This window comes from Ictalurus punctatus, chromosome 28 (assembly GCF_001660625.3).
Source record: "Ictalurus punctatus breed USDA103 chromosome 28, Coco_2.0, whole genome shotgun sequence".
Taxonomy (NCBI): Eukaryota; Metazoa; Chordata; class Actinopteri; order Siluriformes; family Ictaluridae; genus Ictalurus; species Ictalurus punctatus.
In genome coordinates, this window is record NC_030443.2 from 11,723,282 (window position 1) to 11,740,341 (window position 17,060).

A 17,060-nucleotide genomic window follows, 5' to 3' on the forward strand; every position below is an offset into this window, starting at 1 on the left:
GTTTTTCTAAAAGAAAGCTGTGTGACAGGTCTGAGGAGTGTATGGCTGCCAATACTAAGAGGAGGAAGCAAAAACAAAAACAACAACCCCATGCAATTGGCTTCGAGTGCATTTTGCGTCACAAAATGAAACATTTGCAAACATGTAACCAGAAGGAGGAGACATGGGGGCAGGGCTTAGCTCAAACTTTATAATCAGGTATTTAATTGAAATGGAAGGGATATCACACACACAATCAAGGCATCTCTGCAGCACATAGTCTCTTAAAGAAGAGGCCAAATGAAAAAATACATGCATTGAAATTTACCACTTCAGGACTGTGCTCAGGTCAGTGTATTTATGTAGATAATTTATGATTAAGAATGTTAAATACCTGTATAAGATCTGTTAACATTCAATTACTCTGTAACAGAGGGTTAATGTATCACTTGGGCAGGTCATATGATTTATTGGTAATGTTATTTATTATGTGATCTCGATCTGACAGTTTTACTCAAAATCTCAAAAACTGAAACACCGGTTGTGTTCTGTGTCGAGCTGTAGTGAGACAATTGCATGGTGCTGTGTGGTGTTTTGTGGGGAAAACACTTGAGCACACAGTTGGGGTACTGTTGATGGTTTTTGTGGTACTCAGGAACATGAACATGTCCAGATCTTAATCAGCAGCTCCAAACTGTTTTGAATGAATGCTGTAAAAAAAAAAAACCCAATATAGGTCACTACAGATTCACAGCTCTATGACATCAAACACTACTCACTTCCCAGCATTACCTACAAAAATCACTACTTGATACCTTTCAAAAATCAACCCACTTTGTAAAAATATTATTGGCATGATATATTCTTTGATTAGAATTTTGATCAGAATTTAAAATTTGTAACAGAACTGAAGCAACAACAGGAAAGAGGAGGAGATATGGCAAGATATTATAAATAAGATTCATTGAACCTCAATTTGTTTACAACATACAATTATTCAATTTAAAGTAGTCCACCACCTACACTCGACAAAAGCAAAATTCCCCAAATGTAGGCTCCTTGTGTGATAGGTGTGGAGTTGTGATAGCTAATCATACACACACATATTTTGGTTATGTCCACTGTCAATCAATACTTAATATCCTTTCAGGAGTTTTGCATATATTCATTAATCCTTCCCCCACGCTAGTGGTATTTGGTTTAACCTCACCAGAACTGTGCTTAGATAACAATGCTTAAAATATGGTTACTTTTTTGACTGCACTAGCTACATGTCTACATATTGCTTAAATGGAATGATAGCGCTCCACCTGCTTTTAGTCATTGGGTCAGTGATCTTATGTATAATCTTACACTAGAGAAGATTCTGTACTCCACAAAAGATTGATGTCAAAGATTTTTTAATGTTGGCAGTCAGTGCTGACATACATCCAGAAAATTGATCCAAGTGAAATTTTTGCAGTCTGAGGTTTTTATTCTTTCCTCCTCGTTTTTTCCCCCTTATGATGATGATGATTATGATGATGATGATGATGATGATTTAAAATAACAATAAAAATTTGGGTAAAGAACATATAGGTCACATGATTTATCATTGGATTATAGAATTTGCCTAGAGCTTGGGTTTGTAAACTTTTTGAGCAAATGACCCCGAATAGACATTATGAATTTTCTGCAACTCCAAGCCTTGGCTTCTCTTGTTCAACTGAATAAGACTCATTCAAAATTATCGAGGAACTAGCAAAGATATAGGAATCTGTTTTTATTACTGAACTCTTGTGCTGGTGCATTGTGCCAAGATAGTGAAAGACTAAAATAGCACATACACCCTTAATTTAAATTGTCATTTATTTTGACTCTGACTCCCAGTAACATACTGGGAACATGAAGCAAAATTGTCTGCCAGAAGAACACGACAATTGCAATGGTGAAATTAGTTCAAATGTCTAGAACAGTGGTCACCAACCCTGTCCCTGGAAAGCTTTGATTGGAGGAAGGTAGATTTCAAGGAAGAGGGTTGGTGACCACTGGTGCAGAAAAAGGTATAATAATATAATGAAAAATGTGTGGTGGGTTGGACAAATCCATCTGATGTTGCTCTGACGAATTCTGGCAAACAGAAAAAAAAAATTCTTCTGCCTATAAGATACTCTGACATCGCTACAACATTGAGATTGAGATACATCGACAAAGAAACAACTTTTCAGGAAAACCTGAATGTTTCCTGAAGTGTTTAGAAATCTAAATAGTAGAAAATGAAATCTTAAATAAAAAAAAAAACAACAACTATGGTTTATGGGGAAAATACATGATATTTTAGTTTGCAGTGTTGATTTTATTTTGTTTTTCACCTGATGTGTTAAATATTACGTTTGTCATCATGGTGATGCAGTGGGTAGCTTTGTCGTTTGCATGGTCCCTGGTTCAATCCTGAGCTCGGGTTACACTGAACTGTGGGTTTCCTCTGGGTTCGCTGGTTTTCTTCCACCTTCCAAAAACATGCTGATAGAAGGATTGGCATCTCTAAATTACCTCTAGGTGTGAATGTATGTGCATGGTGCCCTGCAAAAAACTGCCATCCTATTCAGGGTGTATTCCCACTTCACTGCCAGTGTTCCTGGGATAGACTCTGCAGGATCCTGACAGGATAAAGCACTTACTGAAGATGAATATATGAATAATTCCATTCCACAAAGGTAATAAGCTGCAGTACGGTTGTCAGCGGACAGGAATGGACAAGGCATGACTTTTTCAGTTTCATTAGTGCTCAGAAGGAGGAGGAATTTCCTTTAAATACTGTCTACCACATTTAAACTGAATTTAGGCTTTTTAAACTTTTCTCCTCCAGCAGACGTGTGAAAACTGTTAAACTGTTCTTCAACATGGAGGAAGAAACCCATGAAAGCTCATTTGGGCCTCAAGAAAAAATAAGTTTGAGCTCATCCATGAATGTGAACTGCCACGATAACTCCATAAACAGCAAGCCAGAAGAGAACCAAACTTTCATCACCAATGTAAACGACAGCAAGCTCTCTCGCCGGAGATCTTACGTTGCCGTGGCTGTGCTGTGCTACGTGAACCTGCTCAACTACATGGACCGCTACACTATCGCAGGTAAATGAGGAAGCTCAACTCCGAAGTATTAGGAGAGTTAGAAGGAACCGAAAAGCTTCTGAACCATTGGGCTTTATATCTAACACACATCCTCTTCTGGATTTCAGGAGTTCTGTCTAGCCTCCAGAAATACTTTGGCATCAGTGACAGCACATCTGGACTATTACAGACAGGTATCAGCTTTACATATCCAATCAAACAGAATATCTATCTGTGCCTTTAAGAGCCTATCATTGTTAAATGTGTGGTGTGATACAGTATCTGGTGTTAGAGCTCTCATTACAAGACGACTTCCTGTTCACTCCTACACAATGCATAGTCACCTTCTCATAACCTGTACACTCATTTTTAAATAACAGAATATAGCTGCTTTTTAAGTATGACATGGCTTGATGTAGGGAATACAGTCTGAGCTTGCAAAAACTGCATAGTTACAGTCAGATGTGTTTGCAATGTTGATATGAAACTGTCAGGTGGTTTACTGTAAAAAGTTCATTGAGTGCAGTGTGTTACACAGTCATTTTCCAGATGGTGGATGAAATTTCTGTAGATTCAAAAATATACATCATAGCATAGAACAAGTATCATTATTTAGACATTTGATACTAAATGCTCATTTTGTCCAAATCTGGTCATAATTGATCAGTTCTGTGACAGGGAAGAAATATAGCTCACAAAATACATTTTCTGACAAGAAATTAGATTTCAAGAAAATTGCATGTCCTTAAAATATTATTGTCCATTCAGTGGAAACCATACCGTTATATGCAAAACTATTTGCACCCCTGGCCAAATTACATATTTTGTTTGATTTTGGATTTCTGCAGCATAATAAAATTTTCTTTCTGCAAATGTTAATGGACCGTTACTTTACATTTCATGAACATGAAAGCAGAAAAAAAATTGCATGTGCAAATGTATGGACACCCTTCAAGTTCTCGTTAGGCCTTAATTGACTCATTAGAACTCGTTAAGCAGGGCAAGGATTGTCATTAGCAATAACAATAGTAAAGCATAATAAATTCTCAGACTCTTCAAACCTTGTGCTGACAATCCACAATCGTGGGCTCCTCTAAGCAGCTGACTGCGGATTTGAAAATGAATTTAATTGATGCTTCCAAAGCAGAGGAAGGTTATAAAAACATGTCAAAGTGCTTCCAGCTCATAAAGTCCACCATAGGAAATGCCATAAAGAAATAGCAGTTAAGGGAAACTGTATAAATCAAGCAAAGGTCTGGAAGACCAAGAAAATTCTCAGATAGAAGTGCTGGTATGCTGGGCAGAAAGGCAAAACAAATCCCCATCTGACACTAAGGACTTGCAGGAAGGTTTCTCTGATGCAGGATCGGTGGTGTACTGTTCTACTCTGCAGTATTATTTGCACAAACATGATCTGCATGGACAAGTATTTTTTCACAAGAAATCCTTAACTGTGACCTCATTACAAAACTAGGGTTAGGCCAGAGGCATTGCTGTGTACTGGTGAAGAAGTAATGTAATAATGGCCCCAATCACCAAAGGTATGTTGTAGAAAGCAAGTAGCAGTATTCGATAAAAAGAACACTTTTCCAACTGTTATGCGTGGGGTTGTATGTATTATGTTTTGGAGCTGTGTGGCAGCCAGGGGTACAGAAAACATTGGACAGGTCTATGGAAGAATGGATTCCAGTAATTATCAGCAAATTCAGCTGAAAAGAGATTGGCTTCTCCAACAGAACAATGATCCAAAACATTTCTCAAAATCCACCATGGACTACTACAAGAAACTACACTGAAATTTTTGGAATGGCCCTCACAAGTCCCCTGACTTTAACACCATTGAAAATCTGTTAGTAGATATTAAACATGACGCAAAATGGGTCAAGCTCAGAATGCTAAGCATTCTGCAAGTGCAACTGCAATGATGTGTTCGTGTGTACAGTTATGTTTTTATTTTTGTGGACAAAGTGTTATAACAGCAAGGCTTAGTTCAAATTAAAATGAGCATATTGTCACTATATAACATAGTAAAGTATGCATATGTTCAGTGCTTTGATATATTTTTCATTATGGGCCATGTGTTTTATATGAGTGGCTTGATATAGAAAGTACAGCTTGGTGCTGTAAATGAATAACTCAGGGATTTACTGTAATTGCATGAAAAACATGGCCTCCTTTGGCAAAATGCTGATCCATTTACAGTTTTTATTTGCAGCTTCATGCTGCTGGCTCCAGTCTTCGGGTACCTTGGAGACCGTTACAACAGAAAACTGATCATGGTGGGCGGGATGATCGCATGGATTGTCACAACAATGGGCAGCTCTTTCGTCACGGCAGAGGTACAGCTGTACTTCTGGTTTAGGTCTCATACTTAACTTAGCTTACTTAAATGTTGTTCAACATTTTAACTAACATTTCTTACACTACAGGTGACATAGTAATATATACTAACTTCTCATCACACCAGTCTATCCATTATGTCCTGTAGTATTTCTGGGTGCTGGTCCTCATGCGAGCCTTGGCTGGTACTGGAGAGGCCAATTACTGCACAATAGCTCCAACCATTATTGGAGATCTGTTCACTGGCTCCCAAAGAACCCTCATGATTGCCTTCTTCTATATCTTCATCCCTGTTGGAAGGTGAGGGTTTTATAAATAATGTGTGAATAGATGTAAACAGAGATGTTAACCCAACAGTTTTAGCCTCAACTCTTAATGTAAGCCCTGACATGTGCGAAATAAAAATATACTATTTTTTAGGCTTTAATGAAGTACCTAAACATATTTTGCCCTAAGACTGGGAAATGGCTGATGAAAAAAGAAAAAACTTAAATTAGGTGTCAGGACACTGTTCTGTTGTTTATCAGAAGATTTCAGTTTTCTGTAGAATTTTGTGGAGAAAAACTCAATAAAAACTGCAGAAAACCCACAATACTCAGAAAGAAACTGTTAAATCAAGAAGCTTTCCAGAAGAACCATTAAAGGTTCTACATATAACCCTAGAGTAGTGTTTTCCTTTCAGAAAGGGTTTCAAGAAGTGTATATTATAGTAGTCGTATTCTTTATAAGGTGGTTCTGTCTAAGGAATACAACATCTGACTGTTGTAAAGCACTGACACTGGAGACTCTTTCCAATGTTTCATTACCCAAAACTTCTGTTTTCAGATTTGGGGCACTAAATGAAGGAAACTTTGTCTGAGTATAAATGGATTAATTAAAAAAAAAAAAACATGCTGATGTTATTTCTGCTTTTGTCCAAATTGTTTCTAAACTGAAGTGGTCTTGGGTACATTCTGGGAGCCACAATTGCTACTGCTACAGGAGACTGGCGTTGGGCCCTTAGGGTAAGACACTTCTTAAAACATTATTTTCCTTCTAGAATTATAATATTGTACAACCCCAATTCCGAAAAGTTAGGACAGTATGGAAAATGCTAATAAAGACAAAGAGGAGTGATTTGTAAATGTACTTTGATGTATATAAACAAAAACGGTATAAAGACAAGGTATTTGATGTTTTACCTAATCCACTGCATAGTTTTTTTGAAGATAAACGTTAATTTTGAAATTGATGCATACAACACATTCCAAAAAAGTTGGGACAGGGGCAATTTAGGACTAATAGCGATGTGACAAGTTGAAATAAGAAGTTGATGTGAAACAGGTGAGGCAATCGTCTAATCATAGTATATAAGGAGTGTCCAAAAAAGGCCTAGTCCTTCAAGAGCAAGGATGGGTCGAGGCTCGCCAATCTGCCAACAGATGTGTCAGCGAATAATCCAACAATTTGAAAACAACATTCCCCGAACACAAATCGGTAGGATTTTGGGCATTTCACCTTCTACAGTGCACAATATAATTAAAAGATTCATGGAATCCGGTCAAATCTCGGTGTGTAAAGGGCAAGGCTGAAAACCACTTCTGAATGCATCTGATCTCTGATCCCTCAGACACCACTGTCTTAAAACCCGTCAGGAGTCTGTAATGGAGATCCTGACATGGGCTTGGGAATACTTTGGTAAACCTGTGTCAATTAACACCATTTGCCACTGCATCCACAGATGCAAGTTAAGGCTTTACTATGCAAAGCATAAGACATACATCAACACTGTCCAGAAGCATCATGACTTCTCTGGGCTCATTCTCATCTGAGATGGACAGTAGCACAGTGGAATCATGTTTTGTGGTCTGACGAGTCAACATTTCAAATAGTTTTTGGACAAAACAGCCGTTGTGTTCTCCGGATCAAAGTGGAAAAGGACCATTGTTATCAGTGTTATCATGTTATCAGCGTCAGGTCCAAAATACAGTGTCTGTCATGGTATGGGGGTGTGTTGGTGCCCATGGCATGGGTAACTTGTACATCTGTGAGTGCAGAAAGATATGTACACATTCTGGAGCAACATATGCTGCTATCCAGAGCAGAACAACACCAAACCACATTCTGCCCGGGTTACAAGTGCATGGTTGCATAAGCAGAGAGTGCGGGAGCTAGCATTACTTGCCTGCAGTCCTGTACTGTCTCCCATTGAGAATGTGTGGCACATTATGAAGCACAAAATAAGGCCCCATACAGTTGCACAGCTGAAGAAATGCATAATGGATGAATGGGGGAAAATTCTGTTTGCTAAACTTAACCAACTGGTGTCTTCAGCACCCAAACACTTATTAAGTGTTATTAAAAGAAAAGGTGCTGTTACACAGTGGTAAACAGTTGACTGTACCGTACCAACCTTTTTGGATTATGTTGCAGTCATCAGATTTGAAATGAGTGTATATTTTCAAAAATTTATTTAATTCACAAAGTAAAACATCAAATAATGTCTTAATGATGTGTTTTCAATATAGTACATGATGAATTGAATTTTCAGATGACTCTTTTTTTTCCATATTGTCCCAACTTTTTGGAACTGAGGTTGTATGTTTGTCTTTTTATTTAAGTACCAACATCAGTAGCAAGCTAAGAGTAAGTTAAGCATTTCTCTGATTTACTGACAGCTTTGTTTACCAGCTGAAAACATAGTAAGAAGCAGTAAAAATTGGAGCATTAGAGCAGCGTCTAACGCACTTCTAGTCTAAGGCATTGAATGAGGCTCTGTGTGTTTTGTCGCAGCTGAACTCAATTCTGACGATACTGGGGTTGATACTTCTAGTATTCCTGACCCCCAACCCTCCACGAGGCGCCTCCGAAACAGATGGAGAAGCATGTATAGAGCACACGTCTTACCTAGAGGACATCAAATATCTACTCAGGAAGTGGGTAAAACTAAAAAGACAAATGAAAGCATAAAGGTTTTGAAAAGTTCCCAGATGGTCCATAATTACCCATTTTGAGTGTGCGGTTGTTGTTGTTGTTGTTGTTTTTATTAGCCGGAGCTTTGTGTGGTCGACTCTGGGAGTGACTGCCATGGCTTTTGTCACAGGTGCATTGGCTTTCTGGACACCCACCTTTATGTCTCGGGCTCGAGTCATCCAGGGCATCACTCCTCCGTGCTCAGAAGAACCATGTGACCCTTCAGACAGGTACACGCATGAACACATCAAGACCTCCATCTTCTAAAGCAGTTCCTTTGAATGCAGTGTAAGCATGTACAATAAGAATAAGACTCAGAAACTTTAGTGGGACAAAAAGTAACATGACTGAGTTCACTACCAACTTGTCCAGGTAAAGTATTAATGATGATTATATGTATAAAATTAATGATGATTATACATATAAAAAAAACGTACAAAATTCTACAATGAACTTTCATTAAATATACATGTTATGATGAAGTTATGAAATTAATCAGTTGGGTTATAAAGTCAAACTTTTTAGACTTTTTAAAATTGTTTGAGAACATATATCGAAGTGTGCATGGTGTTTTAAGTCAAAGGTCACTCTGTATTCTGTTGTTTCTTTGTTGGCACAGTTTTGTCTTTGGGGGAATCACGGTGGTGACGGGTATTGTTGGCGTTTTCATCGGATCCTTAATATCTAGGCAGCTGAGAGACAAAGTGGCCAATGTTGACCCTCTCATCTGTGCTGTGGGAATGCTCAGTTCTGCTCCTTGCTTGTGGATCGCCATGGTCCTGGCATCCATCAGCATTCCTACCACATATGTAAGTAACCTGAGACCTGATCAACTTTTCTGCTTACTTCAAACATTGCTGATGGTTTAAGTGGGATCAGGGCTGGCTCTAGCTTTTGGAAGGTCCTAAGAAAGATATGAGGTATTGTAAAGTAAAGGATCTTCAGCAAATGTTAGCATTTTTGTACAGGCTAGTTAGCTAATTAGGTACCATTATGTAATTATGGACATATATAAATACACACACAGTGGTGGCTCAGTGGTTTCATGGGTGGATCAGCGGTTAAGGGCAGGGGTTCAAGCATCAGCACTGTCCATCTGCTCCAGGTGTGCTGTATCATGGCTCTGACCCCAACTTCAGGGACAATTTTTGACAAAAGTAAAGTCATAACTCAAGAATTGGTAGGGAGCCCGCAGATTGCTACTGGGGCCCAAACAGTTTGCTTATATTGTCTTGTGAGCCAGACCTGAACAGAGAGAGAGAGAGGGCCTGGTACATTTATTCAGTAAAGAGGACAGAATGTTGAATGTTTTTTCAACCCAGTGACCATGTCTTCCATCATTGCATCACGGCGTTCGAAAGTTCTTTTTCCTGTTCGAGAGCGAAGAAAACTGTAACTTTCAAGATTCTAAAGCTATTAGCCAGAAACACGTACAAACAATTTGTCTGACTCTGAAACTAACGAGCCTTCACTGATTTGCACATAAAATTTTGTTTTAGAGAACTGTGTTCATGTCTGCCCAAACAGGATTTTGCAGCGTTTTTTGTGATTGTTGCGGCCAAAAATGTTTGATTTTGCTGCAACTTTTGTTCAAAATTTGTGATGTAATTTGCAAATGTTATTGTGCCTTTTTTTTTCACGAAAAACTACTTCAATTCACTAAATTGCAATTGCACAAAATTGTTTTGCGCAGTCTTTCTCAGTGATGTTTGTTGGAAATTAGACCTTTTAGCTGTACTCATGTTCGACGCACGTGAATCGAAGACTGCTTCGGCTGAACGCAAATTGTGATAATGTCACTCGACACGTCTTGGCCCAAACCCGTGGAAAATCTGCAGTAATTTTTCATTCTAAATCCTGGAGGGAGTGTCATATAAATCGCAGTTTTTCAATCACTTGCAGTATATCATCTCCAACCAGCATTTTTTCATATTTTCTCTTTCAGACTTTTATTGGTTTTGGAGAAATCCTACTTTCTCTGAACTGGGCCATTCTAGCTGACATCTTACTGGTAAGAGTTGCTTCATGGTGCATAACAAATTGTGGAAAAAAAACCCTCCAAAAAAAGTTTTCCTTTTCTTTATATTTTAGTATGTTGTTATACCAACCCGAAGGGCAACAGCGGAAGCTTTACAGATTTTAACATGTCACCTACTTGGTGATGCAGGAAGTCCATATCTTATTGGCATAGTAAGTACATATTGCACATACATACATACTGCAAGTTTATAGGATAAAATTTTAAAAAGCCTAAGAGTATGAGAAATGTATGCATAGAATTATGAAATGCATACCAGTGTCTGTGACTTTTACCATTCAGATCTCAGATGCTCTGAGTAAGCTTAAACCCGACTCTGCTGACTGGAGGTTCCGCAGTCTAGAGTACAGCGTCATCCTGTGCCCTTTCATCGGTGTTCTGGGAGGCATTTTCTTCCTCCTGACTGCCCTATATATCAAAGAGGACAGGAAAGCTGCTGAGATGCTGACAAAAGGTAACACCAAATTGTGTGAATGAATGTATAGGTGTTTTTTTTGTTTTTTGTTGTTTTTTTTTTTTGCTTGGGGTACCAGTTCTACTCACTTCAGATCAAGAATGAAAGAGTGTAGTGATGGAGTTGTGCAGCGATCAACGTGGTGTGAATGGTATGTGAAAAAATATGAAAGGATTTTTGATGAAATCCAACAAAAAACACCCTCATGATTGCTCAAATTATTAGTCATTTTGGCTTAGTTAGATGCATGGATAGACCAATATTATTATTATTATTAGTAGTAGTAGTAGTAGTAGTAGTAGTAGTATTGTTATATAATGTTGAGATAAAAAAAAATGTAGTAAAGTAAAACAATAAGTTGTTTTAGACTTAAAAAAAAAAAAAAAAAAAAAACAGGGTCTTTGAATTTACATGTATATGCCATTCTCCTTCCATTTCAAACAGCTAGCCAGCTAGTTAACTGCTAGTAAAATAGCTTGCTTTTGTTAAAGATATACATGAGTGAGATTTCAGTATCTGAATCTCGATCTGCGTGACATTCTGAACAATTTATTTAACGCTAGCTAAACCTGTCATAGTATTCCATAACAATCAAAACTGTTTTGTTCATATCACTCACATTAGCCAAGTTAGCTAGCTAGTTAATTTAGCATGCAGGATTTCTGGCTAAATTTCACCTCAGATGTGATGCATTGTGATATGTCCAAACCCATGGGTATTATTTGGTGACATCTAGTGACTTCCTGAGTTCCTTACGTAACCCTCCCTGAATCACTTTTATACAGAAGTACAGAGAAAGTTTCTTACAAATGGAAAAAATGCTAATTTAAAATTTTATTTGACCCAAATACCAACCCATGTAAATGTAATCAGTCATCTAAGAGAAGTCTTTTATTTCAGGGATTTTAAAACAGAAATTCATCCCATTTAAAAAGCATTGACAGATAATTAAATGAAAAATTTTCTTTTATCCTTGTAGCTATGCCACTTTTTTATGTCATAGCAACCGTGGATGTAGTGCTTGTAAGGACCCGACTTTTTATTTAAATACTATACTCATGTGTGGTTTTCATTTTCAATTTTCATTCTTTTTACTTCAGTGCAAAATACTGTGGGTACTGTAAGTTCTCCCTCTGCTACCTATGACCAACAATGGAACTAGGTGCAACATCCAAATGAGTGTGTTATTAATAAAATTATTCATTCATTCATCTTCAGTAACTGAACTGGAGCTTATCCCTGGGCATGAGGCAGGAATACACCCTAGATGGGATGCCAGTCTATTACAGAGCACCATGCACACACATACTCACTCACATCTGGGGCAATTTAGTATAGCTAAGTATAGTATAGTATAGTATAGCACTTAAGTATGTTTTTGGGAGGTGGGTATGCAAAACTCTGAGCTGTGAGACAACAATGCTACCTGCTGCACCTGCCCAACCCCAAACATGATATAGAAATATAGTGGTGCTTGAAAGATTGTGATAATTGAGTGAGAATTGTTCGATTTATCTGCAAAATATGACCTAAAACTGCCTGTCTGCAGTTTGTTAAAGATCACTTGGACAAGCCAGAAGGCTAATGGAAGGACACTGCATTCCAGCATAAGAACCTTATCCAATTTGTGAAACGTGGTGGGGGTAGTATCATGGTTTGGACCTGTTTTGCAGCATCTAGGACAGGACGTCTTGCCATCATTAATGGAACAATGAATTATGAATTATACCAGCAAATCCTAAAGGAAAATGTCAGGACATTTGTCCATGAAGTGAATCTCAAGAGAAAGTAGGTCATGCAGCAAGATAATGACAGTAAGCACACAAGTCGTTCTATCAAATAATAGTTAAAGAAGAAGAAAGTTGATGTTTTGGAATGGCCAAGTCAAAGTCCTTACCTTAATCCAGTAGAAATGTTGTGGAAGGACCTGAAGCAAGCAGTTCATGTGAGGAAACCCACCAACATCCCAGAGCTGAAACTGTTCTGTACTGAGGAATGGGCTACAATTCCTCCAAGTCATTTTAGGCCATATTTATACAGTAATATAGAAAATGCTAAAGGGTTCACAAACTTTCAAGCACCACAGTAGACTTGTGCATCATAAATACAAATGATCAGATTTATATTCACTGATGAGGGAACCTATTTCCTTCTGGCTCACATGCCTGCAGTCAGGGGTGTGAAGGCCAGCACATTTAACCTGCCCCTCATCCACACTCCTACAATATTGTATTACTTTAATATTAAATCCTGCTATTATCACGCATGGCAGTGCAAAGTCTACATATAGAGACAGTTTATGCTTATTCTTTGCATGTGTGTGTCTTCCAGGAGAAACTCCAGACCAAGCTGAACCCGTCACAGAGTCAACATGACCAATAAGCACACGCTCAATAGCACACTGAAACTACTGGAGAAAAATTTAACCACTGAAGTTCATAGGCATATCTGTAAACATGTTTTAATACTATTTTTTATTGTTGTTGTTTTTTATGGACCATTGTGCAGTTACATACAGTACAGTTTTGTCAAATGGTATTTTCTATGTCTATGAGTATGTCGATGTGTATACTTTAGGAGTATCTTTAATCCCACCAGCCATAACAACTAACTACTTTTAATTTTGTTTTCCTTTGTTAGTATAAAAAAAACAAAACCTGTGAATGTTTACTGCTGTGTGTTGCTCAATTTGTTTTTTTTTCTTCTCAATGGAATATTTGGGAAAGGGAGGGGAGGAGAGAAGAAAAAAGGTGATGTTCAGCAGACATGTTTGGTAGACGTGTTCAGCAGAAATGTTCATCAGAAATGTTTAGTTCAGCAGAAATGTCCAGCAGAAATGTTCAGCAGAAATGTTCAGCAGAAATGTTCAGTAGAAATGTTTAGTTCAGCAGAAATGTTCAACAGAAATGTCCAGCAGAAATGTTCAGCAGAAATGTTCAGCAGAAATGTTCAGCAGAAATGTTCAGTAGAAATGTTTAGTTCAGCAGAAATGTTCAACAGAAATGTCCAGCAGAAATATCCAACAGAAATGTCCAGCAGAAATATCCAGCAGAAATGTTCAGCAGAAATGTTCAGTAAAAATGTCTATTTGTGCCATGTGAACATCAGAATCGGTATCAAACTACAATTCCCAGAGTACAGCGTGGCCTACAAATGTGGCTGCCAAGCACTACAACTCACAGCCATTACACTGGGTATGTCTCAACCAGCTCCCTAGTTCAGTAGGTGGTGAATCAGTATATTGTGTACATGCATTTGGGCACTGGAAACGACTTAAAGACTCACTACACATTGGGGCACTGATAACTGAATTTCTGGTGACATGACTACATACTCGCGTTATAAAACCTCACCAAAAATTAAAACGTCAAAATATTTAAGGTTTATGTTATACAAATTTGTTAGCTTAATCAAACATATTTCTGTCATAATATTTCAAGCAGAATCATAGTCAAGCTAGTGGATAAAATCATTAAACCCTTAATAGCCGATAGACTCAAACTGCATATATAGAACATCAAATAAAATAAAAATTTGTCAATGTGAGTAATCATTTGAGAGCTACATCAACAATAACAAGCTACTTATTACATTTGTAAGCGGAAGTTGGCTGAGATTTTGTCCCCCATCTTTTTCGAGCTTTAGAATATATGATGAACATAGTGAGCATCGATGCTCATTGGTTTTTGTGATGCACTGTGGGATTTTTTAGGACCGACCATTCCAGGGTGCTTCTCATTATTTTCTTGTGCATCCTCGTTTCCTTTCCTCGCTTCCTTTCCTTGCGTCTTAGCTCCACCCCTTTGGAGACTGCAAGGATGCGATGTGAGGAGACAGGAATCGAAACATGTCGAATGGAATATCCTGGCTCTCTCAAGCTTAACTTCAAAGTGACGTCAGTTAATGATGACTGTACTGTGCCATTATGTTGTTGGAGTTTGGTTAATAAAAACATTCTTAATAAAGCAAAATGCACTGATAATATGTGAAATGTCTGGGTTATTCAACAATGAATTAATGAACAATACATAATTTATCGCATCTTTTGTGCAACTTTGCATATCCAAACATGCGAGGATCAATTCATTACAATACACATTGTAAGCATATTATTATTTAATTAGATTTCACACAAAATTCCATCACATCATCAAAGGGCATTTTGGCTGAAATTGTGGCAGATGTAAATAAGGAGGGGAGTTTATATGTGTGTCAGGTTTTTCAACAAGAAACACTTCTGCATAGGATAAACCAGTGTATCCTCGCTCCTAGCTCCTCTGGAAGCTTCCTCACTCCTCATTTCTAACATACTTGCGGAGCAATTAGAGAACTGATATGTCCTTCAAGATGGTTGACGTCGATCAATTTCCGGGTCACGGGCTGGAGGACGAAGGAGCGAGAAAGCATCAATTTGAGTATTGAGAAGAACCCCCAGTTTTTGCCATTGAAACAGCCCTTAAAATGGCTGACTCCCTGATCAGTGCCCTGACTATTGAACTAGGGAGCTGGTTGAAACATACCCACTCTGTCATTTTCACCTAATTACTGATCACACACACGGAACTCAAATACAAACCACAGTACTTAATGACTCTCACTCCTTGCATAGTATACACTTCGTGCTTCTATAACAAGTTGTACTTTATTGATTGTTTTTCTGGTTTTTGATCTCATTTATGGTTTTTCTCATCTTGCTCTTGCCTGCCCTAATTCATGTGGTTTGTTGATCGCCTTTCTCTTGCCTGAGACCTGGTTCACACAGACTCCATATGCAGTACAGAAGCATCATTTCCCATTTCATATAAGATGCATTTGCGGTGTGCAGCTAATCCGCGGTGGAACACATCCAGAAAAGGACATGAAGGTGGTGGAAGACTTTGAATGATGTTTAGAGCAACACAGTACAGTAATCCAATATTTCATAGACATATTCACGTTTAAACACAATAAATATAACACTATCAACAAATGAAAAAATAAACGACTCTTCATATGAGTCGTTTATTTTTTCATTTTTGATAGTTTTTGATTGATCCCCTTGCAACATACTACATTATGTAATATAATATATGTAAATAAAGGTATCTTTAGCAGTTGTTTGTAGACAGAAAGTGTTCTACCAGTTTGCATTTTTGAGATGTTAATAGATAGCGAACCATCCAGCTGATATCATCATATTTATAATCATTCATGTAGTAAGATTCTTCATAATTAATTGTGAGCCCCCAGATAATAAATCATTGGCTTAGTAACAGAGGGTTGTGACTTTACTGTTGTGACTTGAAGCCACGGCACCTCCCTGCATGATCTACTTCTGCTTGGAGCTTCCTTCAATTGGGAATCACATGGTACTCCTATATTGATACCCTAAAGATTCCCTCTTTCAGCTCATCCCACTTCCCTGTTTCTTGTTTCGAGGTCACCACAGTAGATCACCCATCCTGGGTGGTCATACCTGACATTTAGATGAACCCTTTACAGTTGGGGTCATGACTGTACATCATTCCCTTCAAATGCTATTGAGCTTTAAATTATGGTATATTTTGTGTATGAGCCCATTCGGTAGTGAAATTCAAATCTAATTTACATATGATTTAATAGTTTATTTTAATAAATATCAGAAATCTAAGAGGTTTGGATTATAGCTGACACCTAGATGAACACTTTACACTTGGGAGTGTGACTGTACATCATTCCCTTCAAATGCTATTGAGTTTTAAATAATGGCATATTTTATGTATGAGCCCATTCTGTAGTGAAATTAATATCTAATTTACATATGATTTAATAGTTTATTTTAATAAATATCAACAATCTAAACACCTAGATGAACACTTTACAGTTGGTTGTGTGACTGTACGTCATTCCCTTCAAATGCTATTGAGCTTTAAATTATGGTATATTTTGTGTATTAGCCCATGCAGTAATAAAATACATGGCAATATTTATATACTATTTAATAGTTTATTTTATTAAATATCAAAAATCTAAAAGGTATGCATTGTAGTTGACACATAGATGAACACTTTACAGTGGGCTATATGACTGTAAGTCATTCCCTTCAAATGCTATTGAAGTTAGAAACGTGTTTAACAATGTCGTATGTAACTTTAGAGACGGTCCCTTAATTTCCGTATATGTGCGAATATCGAACGTCCAACCAACTTTATTCCAGTTTAATACCTGGGGTTGCACTTGTATGAT

At 37.7% G+C, this 17,060-nt stretch overlaps 1 protein-coding gene across 3 annotated transcripts; it reads left to right on the top strand.

Moving 5' to 3' along the window:
* The first annotated feature begins 219 nt into the window (after positions 1 to 219).
* Positions 220 to 14,825, top strand: LOC108260072 (protein spinster homolog 3). Of its 3 annotated transcripts, none has more exons than XM_017460026.3 (13): positions 220 to 327; positions 2,828 to 3,093; positions 3,201 to 3,266; positions 5,275 to 5,411; positions 5,561 to 5,712; positions 6,350 to 6,416; positions 8,185 to 8,327; positions 8,442 to 8,594; positions 8,984 to 9,173; positions 10,310 to 10,375; positions 10,456 to 10,554; positions 10,685 to 10,856; positions 13,188 to 14,825. In XM_017460026.3, the coding sequence occupies exons 2-13, from the start codon at positions 2,862 to 2,864 to the stop codon at positions 13,229 to 13,231; spliced, it is 1,521 nt and encodes a 506-aa protein (XP_017315515.1). In that variant the 5' UTR covers positions 220 to 327; positions 2,828 to 2,861; the 3' UTR covers positions 13,232 to 14,825. The 3 variants fall into 3 exon arrangements, with proteins under 3 accessions (XP_017315515.1, XP_017315516.1, XP_053533185.1); XM_017460027.3 differs by having other exon boundaries at positions 2,831 to 3,093; XM_053677210.1 differs by lacking the exon at positions 220 to 327 and adding an exon at positions 713 to 2,675.
* Positions 14,826 to 17,060: the final 2,235 nt, after the last annotated feature.

What these genes read in the sequence shown, in the direction of transcription:
- LOC108260072 (XM_053677210.1), top strand. Translation starts at nt 2,653, where the DNA reads ATGAATAATTCCATTCCACAAAG. An exon ending in AATAATTCCATTCCACAAAG is followed by an intron (nt 2,676 to 2,827) that starts GTAATAAGCTGC and finishes TTTCTCCTCCAG; the next exon opens with CAGACGTGTGAAAACTGTTA. An exon ending in ACTGGCGTTGGGCCCTTAGG is followed by an intron (nt 6,417 to 8,184) that starts GTAAGACACTTC and finishes GTTTTGTCGCAG; the next exon opens with CTGAACTCAATTCTGACGAT.